This window comes from Tauraco erythrolophus, chromosome 4, assembly GCF_009769465.1.
Source record: "Tauraco erythrolophus isolate bTauEry1 chromosome 4, bTauEry1.pri, whole genome shotgun sequence".
NCBI classification, from domain to species: domain Eukaryota; kingdom Metazoa; phylum Chordata; class Aves; order Musophagiformes; family Musophagidae; genus Tauraco; species Tauraco erythrolophus.
In genome coordinates this window covers 4,826,807-4,843,463 of record NC_141468.1, presented here as the reverse complement: position 1 = coordinate 4,843,463, position 16,657 = coordinate 4,826,807, and the positions used below count along the sequence as shown (strand labels likewise).

General features: G+C 48.8%; 1 protein-coding gene across 1 annotated transcript in view; it reads right to left on the bottom strand.

Annotated features, from left to right (window-relative positions):
* Positions 1-14,423, bottom strand: part of LOC104379846 (store-operated calcium entry regulator STIMATE) — a 36,795-nt gene extending 22,372 nt beyond the window's left edge. Inside the window, exon 1 of the mRNA XM_086610828.1 lies at positions 14,315-14,423. Coding sequence (XP_086466954.1) covers positions 14,315-14,423 — 109 coding nt within the window. The remainder of the gene's footprint in view (positions 1-14,314) is intronic.
* Between the last annotated feature and the right edge of the window lie 2,234 nt (positions 14,424-16,657).

Here is a 16,657-nt window from a genome sequence, read left to right as displayed (position 1 = left end):
CCAAACTGATCAGAGGCAACGCATGCACCCACAAGGTCAGAAGGATGAAGAGCAGAGGTGTTTGGGTGGTAGGTGTGTGTTTCTAGTGTCCTTCAGCAACAGCATTTTCATACCATGAGCAGTGGCCTGAGGGAAGCTACAGAGGGTTTACCACCACCTACTAGCTCTGATAAGTCTTCCAGGCAAATTGAAATTATGGTAGCAGCAGTGAAACGATATGGCCCAAGAGTCTGCTAGGCTTTGAAGTCACAGCAGCACAATAAAGCCATCTCCTCCTTGTAGCTAACAGGACCAAAAGACCTTCAAGGAAGCAGGACCTTGCACACACCTCCAGCATAAAGATACCAGTGCCAAGCCCCAAAAATCCTACAAGCTGGCATGGCTCCAAGCTCGTGCCAGCTAGTATTAAGACATTATTTCATTACACAAGATTTTTCATGCCCACTGGCTACCGCTGTGCAGCAGTAGTCTGAGACACATGGCTTCAGTACCACCAACCATACTGCCTGACAACAGATATTTGAAGCAACTCTTCCTTCCTTGAAAACATTCAAGGTCAGTTTGGATGTGGCTTTCAGCAACCTGATCCAGGTGAACACGTTCCTGCTTATTGCAAGAAGGTTGGACCAAATAACCTTTAAAGGTCTCTTCCAATCCAAACCATTCTAAAATTCTTTAAATGAAGTCCCTCCAGCCATAGACGAGTTTGCTCCTTCCAGCCCTTCAGGTCTGTCCTCCTCTAAGGAGTTCTCCAGTGGTGTCTATTGCAGTAGCTGCTCTGAGCTTTCTCCTGTTACTACCTGGAGATAACAGCAAGCTGGATTTTTACCAGTTTTGCTCAGAGTGGGGTCTGAGCATTGCAGAAGCATCTCAAAGGGTTCCAGTTAGTTTGTCAGAGATTTGATACTCTCCTTGGGTTCCACCAGCTTTTACATGTGCAAATAGGAGCTGCTAATGGAAAAGTACCAAGTACCACATCCCATGCAGAAGTAATTTTTGACAGTCTTCTTGTCACTCCAGCTAGGAGACCATTTTAGAAAGCACCAGCTACCAGGTCAACTCTTCTCCCTTTAAACCCACAGGTACCGATGCTGTGAAACAAGCAGACCTGGAAAAGACTTTTGAACTACATTAGATTTCCTAATTAGAAGGAAAATAAAAAAAACAAAACAAAAGTAAAGGGCATTCAGTGGCACTGTCTTGCTTTGCAGTAAGGTTGCCAACAGCTACATCTAGAACCAGAGACATGATCATTGCATCTGCTGCCCCAAGCACACTGCCTCCAGACCTCTGGGAGACACCGGGGGTGCAGATCCCCGACCCCACCTCGGCCCCTGGAACCACTCTCCTCCTCACCAGTGCTGAGCTCAAGATGGACAGCAGGTTACATCTGCCACAATCAGTTCCCAATACACTTCCAGCTTGAGCAGGATTCAGAGTGAAAAATAATGAGCTGTGACTTTTTGGTTTTTTTGGGAAATGGAAAAAAAGATTTAGTGCATCCTCCCTGATAGTCCGGCCAGGGATGGAAGCAGAGCAGCTGCTTGGTGGTGCCACCTAGTGAAACCAGGAGCCTGAAAGCAGCACAACACATGAGTATAAATCGATGTGCAATGTACAACCCTGTTAGAGAAATCCCTGAGGAGTACATATTGTAAGCATGAATCACCGAATCCTTCTACACAACCCAGCTGTGCCCGATACCAGGCAGATCACTGCAACAAGTACTGAGGAGCAGGCAGACTGCAGAAGCCCAAACAGATCATCAGTTAATCTATTTTACCATCACTAAGTCTTCACCTTTAGGAGCCCTATAGCCTACTCTGCTCCTTTAAAAAAGCAACCAAAAGCCAGAACAGACACACACCATCCCACCTGTCGAAGCTATTCTTTCTTCATTCCCCTCCAGCTATAGGTAATCAGCCACTGCCTTCGAATTTACAACCAACAAAGGGACTTTTTTCACTGCTGACAGTTCTTGGCACATGAGGACACTTCCCAGGGCAACTTGGGGATACGAAGACAGGGACCCAGAGTGCCACAGATGACAGCAGAGACATCAGAGCCTCATGCTTCTGCCTGCTCTCCAGTGGGGTAAGGAACAAGGCACAAGCAATACCTCTGGTCCATTTTAGATCACTAACACTGATAAGGCCAGCACAATTTTAAACACGACTTGGTATCCAGCTCTCTTTCCACATTTACACTCCACTTGCTGGTTAGTCTTTCAGTTAATGAAGCTGCTGAGAAGCTAACAGCTTCTGTCCAAGTAAAAACTGCCCTTTTGGAGTCACGAACTGATCTAATCCAGGCACACCACAGTAGCTGGTCCCATGAGCATCCCATCCAATATCCACAGGCAATCTGAACGACTCAGGTTATATGCTGAAACAAGGCTTTTTCCTCCCCTGCTCAGTAGGGAAATACCCAGCTTTGACAGCACAACTCATACGAGCTCCACATATCGGCAGGCAAACCCAGCTCCAAAAGCAGAGTCAGCTCTGTAAAGGCTGACAAACATCAAACATTAGCTGAATACAGCCAATTTCCAAAGAACGGGCTCTGTGCTGTTCTGCTTCTAGGCGGTACTTAACTGACCTGTTCAGTCCAGCTGTACTTCAGCACTCGGCCTGCCAGCTGGAGCCCTACCATCTGCCCCAAGGGACAGCCTGGGATCATTCCCCTGGGAAACACCTTCCTGGTCCAGCCTGGAAGGAAGCAGAACCTCCCTGCCAGGAGCCTCAACATCTTAGAAGTACAACTTTGTACTACTTTTACTGGCAAGGCGACAGGGCGATATACGAAAAGATGATTCTTGCAAGCCCAGGACTTCAAGTCAGGCACATGCAAGTTTTTGGTGCCACTCTCAAACCCACAGAAAACCAGACCTGATCTGCTATTGCTGTTAACGAGTAACAAAGCAGCAGTCATGTTAAGTTACACCAGGCATTACTGCAGCAGTTTGTGTCCTATCCCTGTCCAGAAAAACAGCCTGGTTTCCCTTACCCAGCTGTATCCCATCACGAGATATCCCTGCAGCAATGACTTCCATCAGCACAAAGAAAGTCTGTCATCACCAATACCCTTCAAAGGGCCATTTGCACTTCACCCACCCCCAAGCAAGAGACCTACAGACCAACCAAGCTATCTGAACCGCCAGAAGTATTTAAATTGAACTCAACAAGCTTGCACAGCTCATGGGGCAAAGAGCATGATGCTGCAGAGAAGCTGTTGGAGAGGTCTGCAGGCCACCAGGTCAGCCAGCTGACCACTAGCCCAACCACGAGAGCACCAGGGATGATTTTCATTATTGTCTTAATAAGAAGTGACATGTTATGTATCCACAGCCACTCAGGCTAGAAATACAGTAATTCAGTGTGATAAGATGACAAGTAAGAGGTAAGAAGTTAATGGTGTGGTGCCTTGTTGAACACAGCTTGTCATGCCTCATTAGATTTAAGAGAGTTATCCAAGACTGTGTAATTATCAGAGACAGTCAAACTGTTGTATTAAAGATAAAAGCTAGTATTATAGAGAAATAATTAACTGCTTAATAGGGCATTTACTGTGCAGAGCTGCAGCAGGCTGTCTCCAAATTAAAGCAGAAACCCAGCCAAGATTACCAGAGCTTAAACAGGCAGCAGAGTGGTTTGGTAGCTGTGACCCAGAGGTTAGGAGTGATGTTAAATCCTCATAGAAGTAGCACCAGGTCTTTGAAAACTCAAGGATCTGATGAAGTCCTCTTTGAAGCAGCACTGTTTTTATTTTTTCTTATTTGTTTTGGGAGCACAAGTAGGGCTCTGGAGCAACAGGCTGAGCGGTAACTGCAAAGTGTCTCTCTCCTCTTCCAAGCCCTGCAGAAAGCCAAGCCATGGCGCGCACAGCCACAAGCTCAGCTGGCTGGGGTTGGAAAAAGGCTGTAGTCTCCCTTGCTCTTCTCAAAACGTGTCTCCGCTCACTGGTGTCAACTCAGTTTTCCACCAGCTGTAGGCATGGTTTTGCTACCATAGCTCAGACAGATCAGACCACCTTTCAGATTTATTTTAAAAGTTGTGTAGGCTTATGCATGTGTCAAGCAAACAAGAAATGTGATATTTAAGTTCTAGCACCGACAACCAATTAAAAATTCAGTTTAGTGCACACAGACCTGTGCAAAATGGGGGAGAACGCCCATTCAACCAGATTAAAAACAAGACCAGCATGTACTGGGTATACACCAGAAGACAACAGGAATTTGTCTTCCCAAGAGCGCTACCAGCCACAGCATTCATTATTTTAACTCTGCACAGGTCACCCACCTTTCTGGCATGCTTTTGCTCCTCACGGACCCACATGCTAGTCACTGCTATCTAAGTCTTTGCAAGCATGCTATACACACACAGTAAGGTCTCTCAATCTCACTTCGTGCCTCTTGACACCATCACTAAAAAGGAAATTAGTCCTGGTAACGTATGAAGTAAAAGTCACAGGAACCTTTAGATTCTGTCCCCAAATCTTTCTAAGGGGAAGAAAACACCAGTGGAAGTACAGGCACACTTTTGGGCAAATCATAGAATCATAGAATGGTTAGAGTTGGAAGGGACCTCAAAGATCATCTAGTTCCAACCCCCCTGCCATGGGCAGGGAAACCCTCCACTACACCAGGTTGCCCAAAGCCTCATCCAACCTGGCCTTGAACACTTCCAGGGATGGGGCATCTACAACTTCTCTGGGCAACCTGTTCCAGTGCCTCACCACCCTCAGAGTGAAGAATTTCTTCTTTAGATCTAATCTAAATCTCCCCTCTTTCAGTTTAAATCCATTGTCCCTTGTCCTATCACTACACACCCTTGTAAAAAGTCCCTCCTCAGCTTTCCTGTAGGCCCCCTTTAAGTACCGGAAGGCTGCAAAAAAATCTTTGAAGTCTAAAAGAAGCAATGAACCTCAAAGCCGAGTGCAGGTTGGGAACAATTGCTTCGGTGTTGTCTTCAAGCAGGGAAGCCTGAGAAATCAGCCTCAACTCACTTTTCCTCTGGTGTAAAGGCCGTATGTTGGCAGCATGTTTGAGGTGAGTCCTAACTAGTGTTGATGGCATGCCAAGTTGTCCCTTTTATCACAAAGCAGAGCTACTTGTGTTCTGAAGAACAGCAAATGAGGGAGCTGTGTCAAGTCAACTACCTCTCTGACAGCGCAAAACCACCCAGCAGTGGGTACTGCTGCCACAAGACAGCACAGGTGGACAGGAGATGCTGGGTGAAGTAAAGCTGAACACACCATGTTCACAGCTGAAGGTCTCGTAACAGGGCAGGATGCCAGAGCAAGCACCATGGAAAAAAGCTGCTAAACAGAGGGAGATGGAGACTGCTCATCCAGGTGGTTCTTGCAGAACCCAACCCTGCACTGAACCTATTGCAATCTGATCCTGAATTACTCCGTTTAAATTTAAATTAACAGTAAAGTAGGTGGATGTCAGCAGTAAAATAGTTCACACTGTAGAAATGCATTCCCTTCAGAAAGGCTTCAAAGACAGTCCTCAAGAACAACAAAAGGAAGCCTCAGGAAGTCCCAACCTGAAGCACACAGCCATGCCGCTGTGTGGAGGTGAAGCACCGTGTGACCGTTTAGACTTGCCACGTGGTCCAAAGCATTCAAGGAAAAGGCTGGGCAGGTGGGAAGAAGATGCTTCTAGAAGGGTCAGGAGAAGAGGACCCAGGTCTATCCCATTAAACAGGAGCAAAGCACCCCTGAGATGACAGCCTGCCTTTTTGAGTTGGTGTCCTCCTAAGTTACCACTCCCTACTTGGCTCCAGTTACTGCAGACAAAAGGCCATGAAGTTAAACAAAAGAGAAGGAAGATGAGTGACAATTTGACAGACATACCCTGCCCATGGCTGACAAAGGGCAGGGCAGGAAACAAAATACTCCCAGGCCCTTCCTCTTCAGTCAAGGACAATAAAGATCATATACACTTGAAATTCCCCGAGGGTCACCAGGCTGGGTAGAAGACGGACATCTGAATAAGAACCTGTGAAATGTAAAAAAAACAAATAAAATACTAAAATGTTTAGGAGGAGAGTCTTTCATTATAGATCTGTAAACAGTCAGAAAATTAGAAAATAAAAGCTCAATGACAGCCATTCTCACTTTTTTTTTTCATACTAATAAGAGGCAGACATTTATTATGGTGTTTTCTTGACACAGCAGAAAGGGGACAGCTTTGCCTGTCCTGGTCACATATAGTTCCCTGAAGTTACCCGAGTCTGCAGCAACGCTGTCCCACAGTCTACTTTTGCTTCTAAACAAATTCTCTGATTATTATAATAAGACAAGGATGGCAGCAGCCACCCAATTCCCTTGTGCTGTTCCTCACTCCATTCATGGTGGAGCACTCCCATGTGCAGTGTCCTCCCCCGCATCCATTGACCCTACGTTGCATTCAGACAGCTCCACTGTAGATGTGTATGTCTGCACAGGTGCCTTTTATCCCATTTGGAATTAAAAACCTTAATCCAGGCAGAATTAGGTGCAGTTGCAACTATCTGTTGATTAGCAAAACAAGCTCCTAAGTAAGGTTTCTACGAAATTAAAGGGGGAAACATATCTCTAGGAGAAGCTTAGGTGTGCTTGTCTGAAAGTCAGACCATCTCCTTGACAAATCTTACTGCAATCAACCAAAGGATTCAAAAGTTGAGGTTTGGAAGTGAGTTGTCAACTTGGACAAAGGTTTTATGATTTGATTTACAGGAGATGCAAGCCTGACCCCACCAAGCTCAGCGACAGGTCCTAAAGAGTGGATACTGAAAACGAACCAGATATTAGAAGCACTCAGAGAAGGTGCTGCACCATTAATACACCTAAATTATGAACGGTCCACCAAGAATAAAAGGTTTCAACGCCCAGAACCAGTTAGGCTGTCACCTGCTTTAAAGAGAAAGGTGCATCTCTGTGGCACCATCACACAAGCAAGAGGGTCAGGACTTTACTTCTGGCCTTTGCAGAAGAGGACTCAGAACTACTGTACCAGGGAGGAAAGAGAAACTCTTCCCCTGCCCAACCTTCACGTTATTTATAGGCAGCATAGTCTCCAATAACACATTTCAACCTCTTTTTGAAGGACACACCCTTTCCCAGGCTTTTTCCAAGCCCCAGGCAGGAAAGAAGCCAAGATGCAGGATACAGAGGCCAAAACCCTGGGGTCTGCACTATTCTTAGCCCGAGCATGCAGCTACTCAGACAGCTCGACCCGGGACACAATGGGAGGAAGCAGCAGCCGCCGTTTGCGGAGAGCGGCCAACACGCTGCTTGCAAGACAAGCACGTGCCCGGGCTGGAAAGGCTCAAAACATACAGCTCCATCGGTTCCAGGAGCAGCAGAAGTCCTGTCGGTGGTTTTTAGGAGGCAGACTGCTACTGACTTACATCCTCTAGTCTGCACGACGTGTGTTTAGTCATTCCCTCCCAAATACCCTTGTATCCATGCTTCAAGAACACAAGTACCTGTAGCAAGACTGCCAGAGGGGACACTTTAAGGAAGGAATAGGAATGGAGGACATACTCTAGGTTACCTCCGGGTCTGCAAGACACGAGGCAGCAGGGAAGTATATCCATTGAACTAGCTCCTACTGAAGGTACCCAACTACTGCTGGACTACTCTGTAGTGTCTTTCAAATAAGAAGAGTTTAGTCTGGGTTCAAGGGCTCTGAGTTGCAAGAAGAGCACACATGGACAGCAGGCACTCAGGAACCTGCTGCTGGATCAATGGCCCTGTGCGAAGTCCTTCACAGTGCCACACATTCGAGCTCCCAGGTTGATGGTGGTGGATCACACGAAAAAGAAATAGTTCTGTTTTTTCCTAGCCCCCAAAAAAAAAATAAAAAAGACTTAGACATCTGCTCTCATGAGACTTCACCTGCAGTACTGCGTTCAGCTCTGGAGACTGCAACACAAGAAGGTCATGGAGCTGCTGGAGAGTGTCCAGAGGAGGGCCGCAAAGATGATCTGAGGGCTGGAACACCTCTGCTATGAAGACAGGCCGAAAGAGTTGGGGTTGTTCAGCCTCGAGAACAGAAGGCTCCAGGGAGACCTTCTAGCAGCCTTCCAGTACCTAAAGGGGCCTACAAGAAAGCTGGAGAGGGACTTTTTACAAGGGCATGTAGTGATAGGACAAGGGGCAATGGCTTTAAACTGAAAGAGGGGAGATTTAGATTAGGTCCAAGGAAAAAAATTTTTTACATTGAGGGTGGTGAAACACTGGAACAGGTTGCCTAGAAGAGTTTTGAATGCCCCATCCCTGAAAGTGTTCAAGGCCAGGTTGAGTGAGGCTTTGAACAACCTGGTGTAGTGGAGGGTGTCCCTGCCCATGGTAGGAGGGTTAGAACTAGTTGATCTTTGAGGTCCCTTCCAACTCAAACCATTCTATGATTCTATGATCCCTCCTTCCTGAGATCCCACCTAACAGTTGCTCCTCTCCCCTTTCTTGTGAAGTTCCTGACGTTGCTTAACCCATCTATTCCCACTCCCTCTACAAATCCAGAATCATCTGCAGGTCTGACACAAGGGAAGCTCTGGAACCCACAGAGCAGCACCACTTTCCCCATCATCCACCCTGCAGAGACATACCAAGAACTCCAGATGGAACATTCATCCATCTGGACACGTTAACTGTCCGAGTGAACACCATGCAGTACTTTGGTATGGTTCTCAGTTTTGAACGCTATGCTGTGTATCTTATTTCTAGCCCATGGCATCATTATAACCAAGTGCCAGGTGGTCATAAACCATAGTTTTGAGATAGCAACCATTAGTCATGCTTCACACAAGGAGAACAGGGCGTATTATTTGATGACATAGTAGATCTTATAGGAAACCTGGATTTGGGATAGGCTCTAGCTCAAATGCAGAGTATTTTATTTAACTCCACCTTGGGGGAGGCAGTAGTGACTCTCTCCACATAAACCATCACTAGATTTCAGGTCACTCCTTTGAAAAAATGGAGTTTAAACAAGGAATGCTTTATCTTAAGAGCACTAAGAGAACAACACCTGAAGAATTAAGTCATGCAACTGGGCTGGTACTTCAACTGAAAGTCTGTTTGCCATACAGTTTTCTCACAAATACTGTTAAAAAAAACAAACAGCTGGAAGTTTAACAGACTCCTCCGTGAAGCATTACTTGCTCCATCTCTTAATTACAGAAGACTAGATTCCCTATAAGTTTTTTCGTACAAAGTCACCTAGAATATCAATTGTTCATCACGTTGCAGAACCAGTTGAGCAAGGCACAAGGCACTGCGCAGCCCTGGGCTTACAGATGACTTTTCAGGCGGTTCTAGTTTGCCAGCTCATTTCTCAGCTCACCCAACCCACATGCTCCTTCAGCAGCCAGGAACCTCACACTCCTCGCTTAGCACACAGCTTTCACTGCTCGGTTCAGCTGTTCAAGAGGTGACTTCCAAGAAGAGGTCAACGTAGTCAACAGCTGAAATTCAAAAGCTTTGTAGAAAGCCACGCTCAGCTTAACAAAGCACATCAAGTGCTGCACGGACCCTCCAGCTTACAAAGCACAACGTACGTTTTCAAGCTCAGCCAGTTTTCAGATGTACTGAAGCAGAAGAAAAACTGAACTTAGCACTGGGGCAGCATCATAGAGTGGTTTGGGTTGGAAGGGACCTTTAAAGGTCATTTAGTCCAAGACCTGTGCCATGAGGAGGGCCATCTGCAACTAGATCAGGTTGTTCAGAGCCCCATCCAACCTGACCTTGAATGTTTCCAGGGACGGGGCATCTACCACCTCTCTGGGCAACCTGTGCCAGTGTCTCACCACCTGCATTGTAAAAAATATCTTCCTTATATCCAGTCTGAACCTACTCTCCTTTAGTTTAAAACCATTACCCCTGGCCTACTAAAAAGTCACAAAAGGTTGCTTAAGTTTGATTTATCTGATGGAGGTGAGTACCACAGCTTCCACCAATCCCTTTCAAAGTTCGGATGCTCCCATACACTGGGATGTTGTTTTCCCATTTTCACTAACCCATTACCCACCATCCTGGAGAAAAATGTACTGGAAGGTCAGGTGTTTAAGTCCATGGGGACCAGGAAAACACCAGCAATGTGGCGATACTTCTATTCTTTACCATGGATTTTCCACCACAGTCAAGAGCCACCACTTCTTCTACAGTCAATCTGGCAAATTCCTATTCTGTGGTCCTGCCTCAGGACAAGCTACTTGGACTAGAGCATAAAACAATCACCCTGCTTGCTAACAGTACACCTCCATCACCGAGCCCTGCCTGCAGGGTCAGCACCAGCATCCCAACCACAAACAGCTCTGCCTTCTTAAGCTAAGCTCAAGGCAAGATGTGCTGGAAAAACACATCCAGCAGCGATGAGGAAGAGGAGATCAAGGGATGCTGCTGTCATATGAGGCAGGATCAAGATATTTTTCAAAAGTCAAGCTGGAAACCAGGTTTCACTGTGTGAAGAGTGCTATGGAGCTCAGCCCAGTAAAGACTCCTTGCCTGGCAGTACGAACTCTCTCCAAGAGCTAAGTCTATTTTGACATCTGCAGCACAAGTGCCACAAAACCTCTCACCCAGGAGCTCAGAAGGCTGCCAAGAGAGTTTCAGGAGGAGGGGAAGTTGGAAGAGAAATAAATGTTCTTAGATGTCCTCCACACTGTTTGTGGTGGGGTAGAAAACAAGTATACTAGCTTCAAGAAAAGTTTTTTCTATTTACAGTGGAGAAAAAGACCCTTTAACTCCCAAAACCTGTTTCTCTTTTACTCCAGTTAATCCACAAGTGTGGCTACAGCTAAAATTTCTACACAAGATCTCCCCCATATCAAAGGGTTTTGCCATCCAGGTTGCAAATCTGGATAAGTTTTGCTAGTCTACAACCTAAAAAAAAAAAAAAAAAAAAGAGTTTTAAACTTCAATAGCAGCAACAACAGGGACTCAACCCCAAATCACACCCAGCATCTGCAGCTGAGATAACTGGAACGTGCTTTTTCCACTCAGCTGAGTGATGATCAAGGCAGAGCATTAAAAACTGCTTCAGATGGGACTGCACAATCATTCACGCTCCTCCACCTCGTGACCTCCCCAAGGGCAAGTTCTTGCACTGGAAACTGGATTGCCACACGCACAGAGCTGCTGGGCTTTACGGTCTCTTCTTTCAAGTGTGTCTTAGTTCTTGGAGCAACTTCCTTACAGCCAAAGCACCTCCAAAGCCGCTGCAGACAGGTGGGAAGGATAACAAACCATTTTCATTTGATTACCAAACGAGGTAAAGCTGCACCCAGAGCAAAGCCTGGACCACACTGGAGTTAGGCTCAACTACAGCCATAAAGACCTTCTTGCTGGAAATGCAAGATTTGGAGGCTCAAACGAACTCTGTCATCATTATTACTCATGGTAATGGGCCAGACTAACATAACCACACTAAAGGGTGTTGGAACCAGTTGATCTTTAAGATCACTTCCAATCCAAACCATTCTATCATTCTGTTTTCATCACATGAAAGACCCATTTCATGTACCCCACAGCAATGGGGAGCAACCATCCCACTCATCCCATTACAGGGAAACAAGTATTCCCTCTGCTGCCCTAAACTTTTGCTCTAAATTGACCTTTTTTGTAGTCTTTTCAACAGGCTAAACTGGCCTCAAGAAACCTAGTGGGCTGTTGCAATAAAACTTGAAACCATAGGTGACAGCTCCATTTTGCCACTATATTCTCTTCCAGGACTGCATATGAGCTGTGCTTCCTACAACCCAGACACACGCTGGACATGGAGCATCAACTCAGACAACCATCCAAGACTGACTTCCTCCTCTGTTGGGTTCTCCCACCAGATTGGCAGGAGACAGTCTTTTCACAGCTCCAAGAGAGAGAAATTCAAGGACACAAACTCTTCTGATAACAACATATACATTATCCTTCCTGCAATGGGCCTTACTCAGGACCTATATGGTGGATGTACATACTCTGTGAGCACATCCCATGCACACGCATCTGCGAAACTTTGCAGAACACCACATTACTGTTAGTCCAAGTTCTTCTAGATGTTTCCAAGTGCTCAGCAGTGTCTGCACAATCTGGAAATCTTATCTATTCAAATTCGAATGCTCCTATAGCTAAGGTGTATTGGTCTTGGGTTCAGATAGGAATTGAATTTCCACATATTGACCTCTAAGACTGAGCAAGGTGGCCTGCAACATCCCATTAAAACAGAAATCACAGACATACCAACGACAGAAATACACACTCAGGAATGTCACAGCACTGAAGGAAGAAGTACCAAAGAAAGGCTGATGCTGACTCCAGTGACAGTAGTGCTCCAAGATCTAGATGAGGTAGTCATCCAGCTGGGATTGCCCAACTTGACGCTTGGCTGGATGGAGTGAAGATGTGATCAAGGTTCTCAGGAACGTTTCTGACTCTACATACACATTACCACCAGCTGTAGAGGTTCCCACACCTCCCAGCTGCTGGAACATTTTTCCCCCCAGGAGGCTGCCAACTGAACTGGCCGCACGAATAGATTTCATAGATTTCATAGATTTCTAGGTTGGAAAAGACCTTAGAGATCATCGAGTCCAACCATCCCTAATCCCCATTAAACCATATTCTCAAGTAGATCATCCACCCTATTCTTAAACACATCCAGGGATGGGGACTCAACCACCTCCCTGGGCAGCCTATTCCAGTGGCTGACAACCCTTTCAGGGAAGAAATGCTTCCTAACATCCAACCTGAATCTCCCCTGACTAAGCTTATGCCCATTTCCTCTTGTTCTATCAAGAATAGCCCAAAAGCCGCTTCAAAACAAGTTACTGCCTAACGTGAAGTCATTCGTAAGCCCACCACAACCGTCGTGGGTTAGAAGTCTGCATAGAAACAGCCCCAAGAGCAGATCTGAGGAAGCCTCCAGCTGGGAGTGTGTGAATGGGGGCACAGATAAGCAACAGCTGGAGTGAATTAGAGACCACCAGCCCAGCTGCAGCCAGAGAAGGTCCTGCGGTTGAGGTCCCAGAACTGTAAACACGTCTGCTTTTGGGGTCCCAGCCAGTGGTTTCCTTCACAGCTTTAGTCATTGAGTGGATTCACAACGAAACCACACAGGATCAGCTTTCGGTTTCTCCTCATTAACCAAGAGGTTGTCAATGTTCAAGGAAACATTAGCCCTTGCACCAGAGGGAGAACAGTTGGCCCAGGGCTGATGATTTGCTAGCAGGGGTTACTCAGCCTTCATCCACAGAAGTATTTTGATAGGATTAACTGATGTCCTTAATTTTATGGGACAATTAACTCAGATGTGGACATCACTAAGGGGAACAGACACACAAAATGAATCTAGTCTTACTGCCAGTATTTGGTGAAACACAAGCAGTCAAGTGTTGCAACTGGGCTGCTCCAGCTGGAAAAAAGCTATCAGTTATCTCGGGAAGAACTTGTTGCAGTTTTCCCTGGCAGCTCGGATTTAACCGCAGCACTGGAGCCTTTGTAAGTGGTTTCCAGCAGGCAGAGAGGGACAAGTGAGCCTCAAAATCTGCAGCTACTTAGCAAGAAAACTTGGAAGTTTTAGTTCACCGTCGCCACAGGCTTTTAAACAAGGAAAACAGATCAAGTCCTGGCATGTTACTCAACTCGTGTTGAGCCCCTTCACCCTAAGGAGAAGCAACACACACGATGCTCCGAGTAAAAGGCAGCTGCAGCACAAAACAGTCGGTTTTCTCGAATCTTTCAGTATTAGTGTTCCCCACTTTTTCTCAGCTCCTTTCTCTCACTACCACCCCTTCGCAGTCACCAGCAAAACACATTCTCCCAGTAGCCTCCCTTCCCCAGCCTCTCAAAACTTTACAGCTTGGGCAAAGTCAAACAAAACACCACCACGCAACTAAGGGCACTACCGCTCCAACCAAGCAGCGCTGGAGCCAACACCCGCCCCATCCATTTTCGGCAGCTTCTTCCTCATAAATCCCCGGGTTCCACCACCAGTTTTCACTCTCCACGGCAATTTCGAAGCGGGTGGAAGCGGCACCAGTTTGAACAGACGAGAGCTGCGGTTCCGCGGTGCTTCGTTATCCCCAGATTAATTAAGGCTGGCAACACGAGTTTGAGGAAGGAGCATCTGGCGCCTCAACCGCCGGCTCAGGACCGCGGCACCCACCGCCCCAAATCCTACAGGTCGGTCCCACAGAACTGGGCGCCCGTAAGTAACCGGGTGCCCGAAGCCCCGCGCAGCGCTGGCCGGAGCCCGCCGCAGGTAACGGCGGTGCCCAGCGGCCACCCCCGCGGGCAGAGGCCCCCGGCCGGCCGCGCACCCCCCGGTACTCACGCATGAGGGTGCTGAAGGCGCAGAGGGCGAGCAGCGCCTGCAGCAACACGCCGAAGCGCCCCAGCAACGCGCCGCTGCCGCAGCCGTGCGCCGGGCGGGGGGCGGCCATGGCGGGGGGAGCGGAGCGGAGCGGAGGTCGGCGGCCCCGCAGCGCACAAAGGCGGCCCCGAGCCGCCGCCTCCCCCCGCCCGCCCCCCGCCGGCGGCGGCCACACCCGGGGGCAGGGGCGGGGCGGGGCGGGGCGGGGGTGGGCCCGGCAGGGGTGGGTTGGGGTTGGGGTTGGGGTTGGGGTTGGGGTTGGGATTGGGATTGGGATTGGGATTGGGGTTGGGGTTGGGGTTGGGATTGGGACTGGGGATGGGGTTGGGGTTGGGATTGGGGTTGGGATTGGGATTGAGATTGAGATTGGGATTGGGGTTGGAATTGGGATTAGGATTGGGGTTGGGGTTGGGATTGGGGATGGAGTTGAGTGTGAGTGTGCAGATGGGAATGGGGATGGGGTTGAGGATTAGGATGAGGATGGGGATTAGGGTGAGTGTGAGGATGAGGATGGGGATGAGGATAGGGTTGAGTGTGAGGATGAGGATGGGATGAGGATGAGGATGGGGACGGGGTTGAGTGTGAGGATGGGGACGGGGTTGAGTGTGAGGATGGGGATGGGGTTGAGTGTGAGGATGAGGATGAGGATGGGGCTAAGTGCGAGGATGGGGATGGGAGTGAGGATGGGATGAGGATGAGGATGGGGACGAGGCTAAGTGCGAGGATGGGGATGGGAATGAGGATGGGGTTGAGTATGAGGATGGGGATGGGAATGAGGATGAGGATGGGGATGGGAATGAGGATGAGGATGGGGATGGGACTGAGGATGAGGATGGGGATGGGGATGGGGGGGTCCCATCGGGGACTGAGGTGTCGGGTTGGGGAAGTTGTGGTAAGGTTTGGGGTGCTGGGGTGGAGAAGTCCAGTTGGAGGTAAGGGTGATGAGCCGGATGGGTGAGGGTCCTGTTGGGGTTTGGGATGCTGGGCCGGGGGAGTCCAGAGGTGCTTGGAGTGCCAGGATGGGGAAGTCCCAGCAGGGTTTGGGGTGCCCTGGCTGGAGAAGTCCTGGCAAGGTTTGGGATGCAGGGTTGGGAGAGTCCCAGCAGGGTTTGGGGTGCCCTGGCTGGAGAAGTCCTGGCAGGGTTTGGGATGCAGGGTTGGGAGAGTCCCAGCAGGGTTTGGGGTGCCAGGCTGGGGGAAATCCTGGTGAGGTTTGGAGTGCCAGGTTGGGGGAGTCCTGGCAGGGTTTGGAATGCCCTGATGGGAAGGTCCTGTCCAGGTTTTTGATGCCAGGCTGGGGGTGTCCCAGTGAGGTTTGGTGTGCAGGGCTGGGGAGGGTGAGTGGGGGTCCTGGTGGGGTTTTGGATGCTGGGCTGAGGGGGTCCTGGAAGTGTTTGAGGTGCTGGGTTGGGGGAATCCCAGCAAAGTTTGGGGTGCTGGGATGGGGGATTCTTACAGGTATTGGGATGCTAGGTTGGGTAGATCCTACTGGAATTTGGGGTGCTATGTTGCAGCGGTCCTGACAGGGTTTGGGGTGCCAGGCTGGATTGAGGGGGCCAGCAAGTCTCGGGTACCAAGCTGAAGAGGGTCCTGGCAAGGCATGGGATGCTGGTCTGGGGGTAGTCTTGATGGGATTTTGGGTACCAGTGTAGGAAGGGTAGGAGGGTTGCCGGGCGGGACTGGGGGTACTAGGCTGGGGAAGACGGAGTGAGTCCCACCAGGGCTTGTGAGAATTGGGGAGGGCACATGAAATCACCCCAGCAGGGCTTTGGGGATGCTGGTTTTGGGGCGTGGGGGCGGACAGCAGGGTCGGGGTGCAGGCATGGGGTGAAGATATAGTCTCAGCAAGGCTTTAGGTGTGCTGGGCTGGGAGAATACGGAGTCAGCCCTGAGAGGTTTGAGAGTACTGGGTTGGGAGTTCCCAGAATGCTCAGGGATGGAGCACTTGCCCTGGTTAGAGAGGCTGAGGGAGTTGGAGATGAGATAGCTTAGGATCAGCCCGTGGCAGCCTGCTCATCCCTTTGAGGAGGACATCAGGAAGACAGAGCCAGGTGCTTCCAGCGGTACATGGTGGGAGGACAAGGAACAATGGGCACCAATTGAAACAAGAGAGGATCTGGCTGAATGTCAGGAAAAACTTTTTCTCTGGGACAGCAGTGACACAGGCTGCCCAGCGAGGCTGAACAGGCTCTGTCGTTGGAGATCATAGAACCATAGAATGGTTTGGGTTGGAAGGGATCTCAAAGATCATCTAGTTCCAACCCCCCTGCCATGGGCAGGGACACCCTCCACTACACCAGGTTG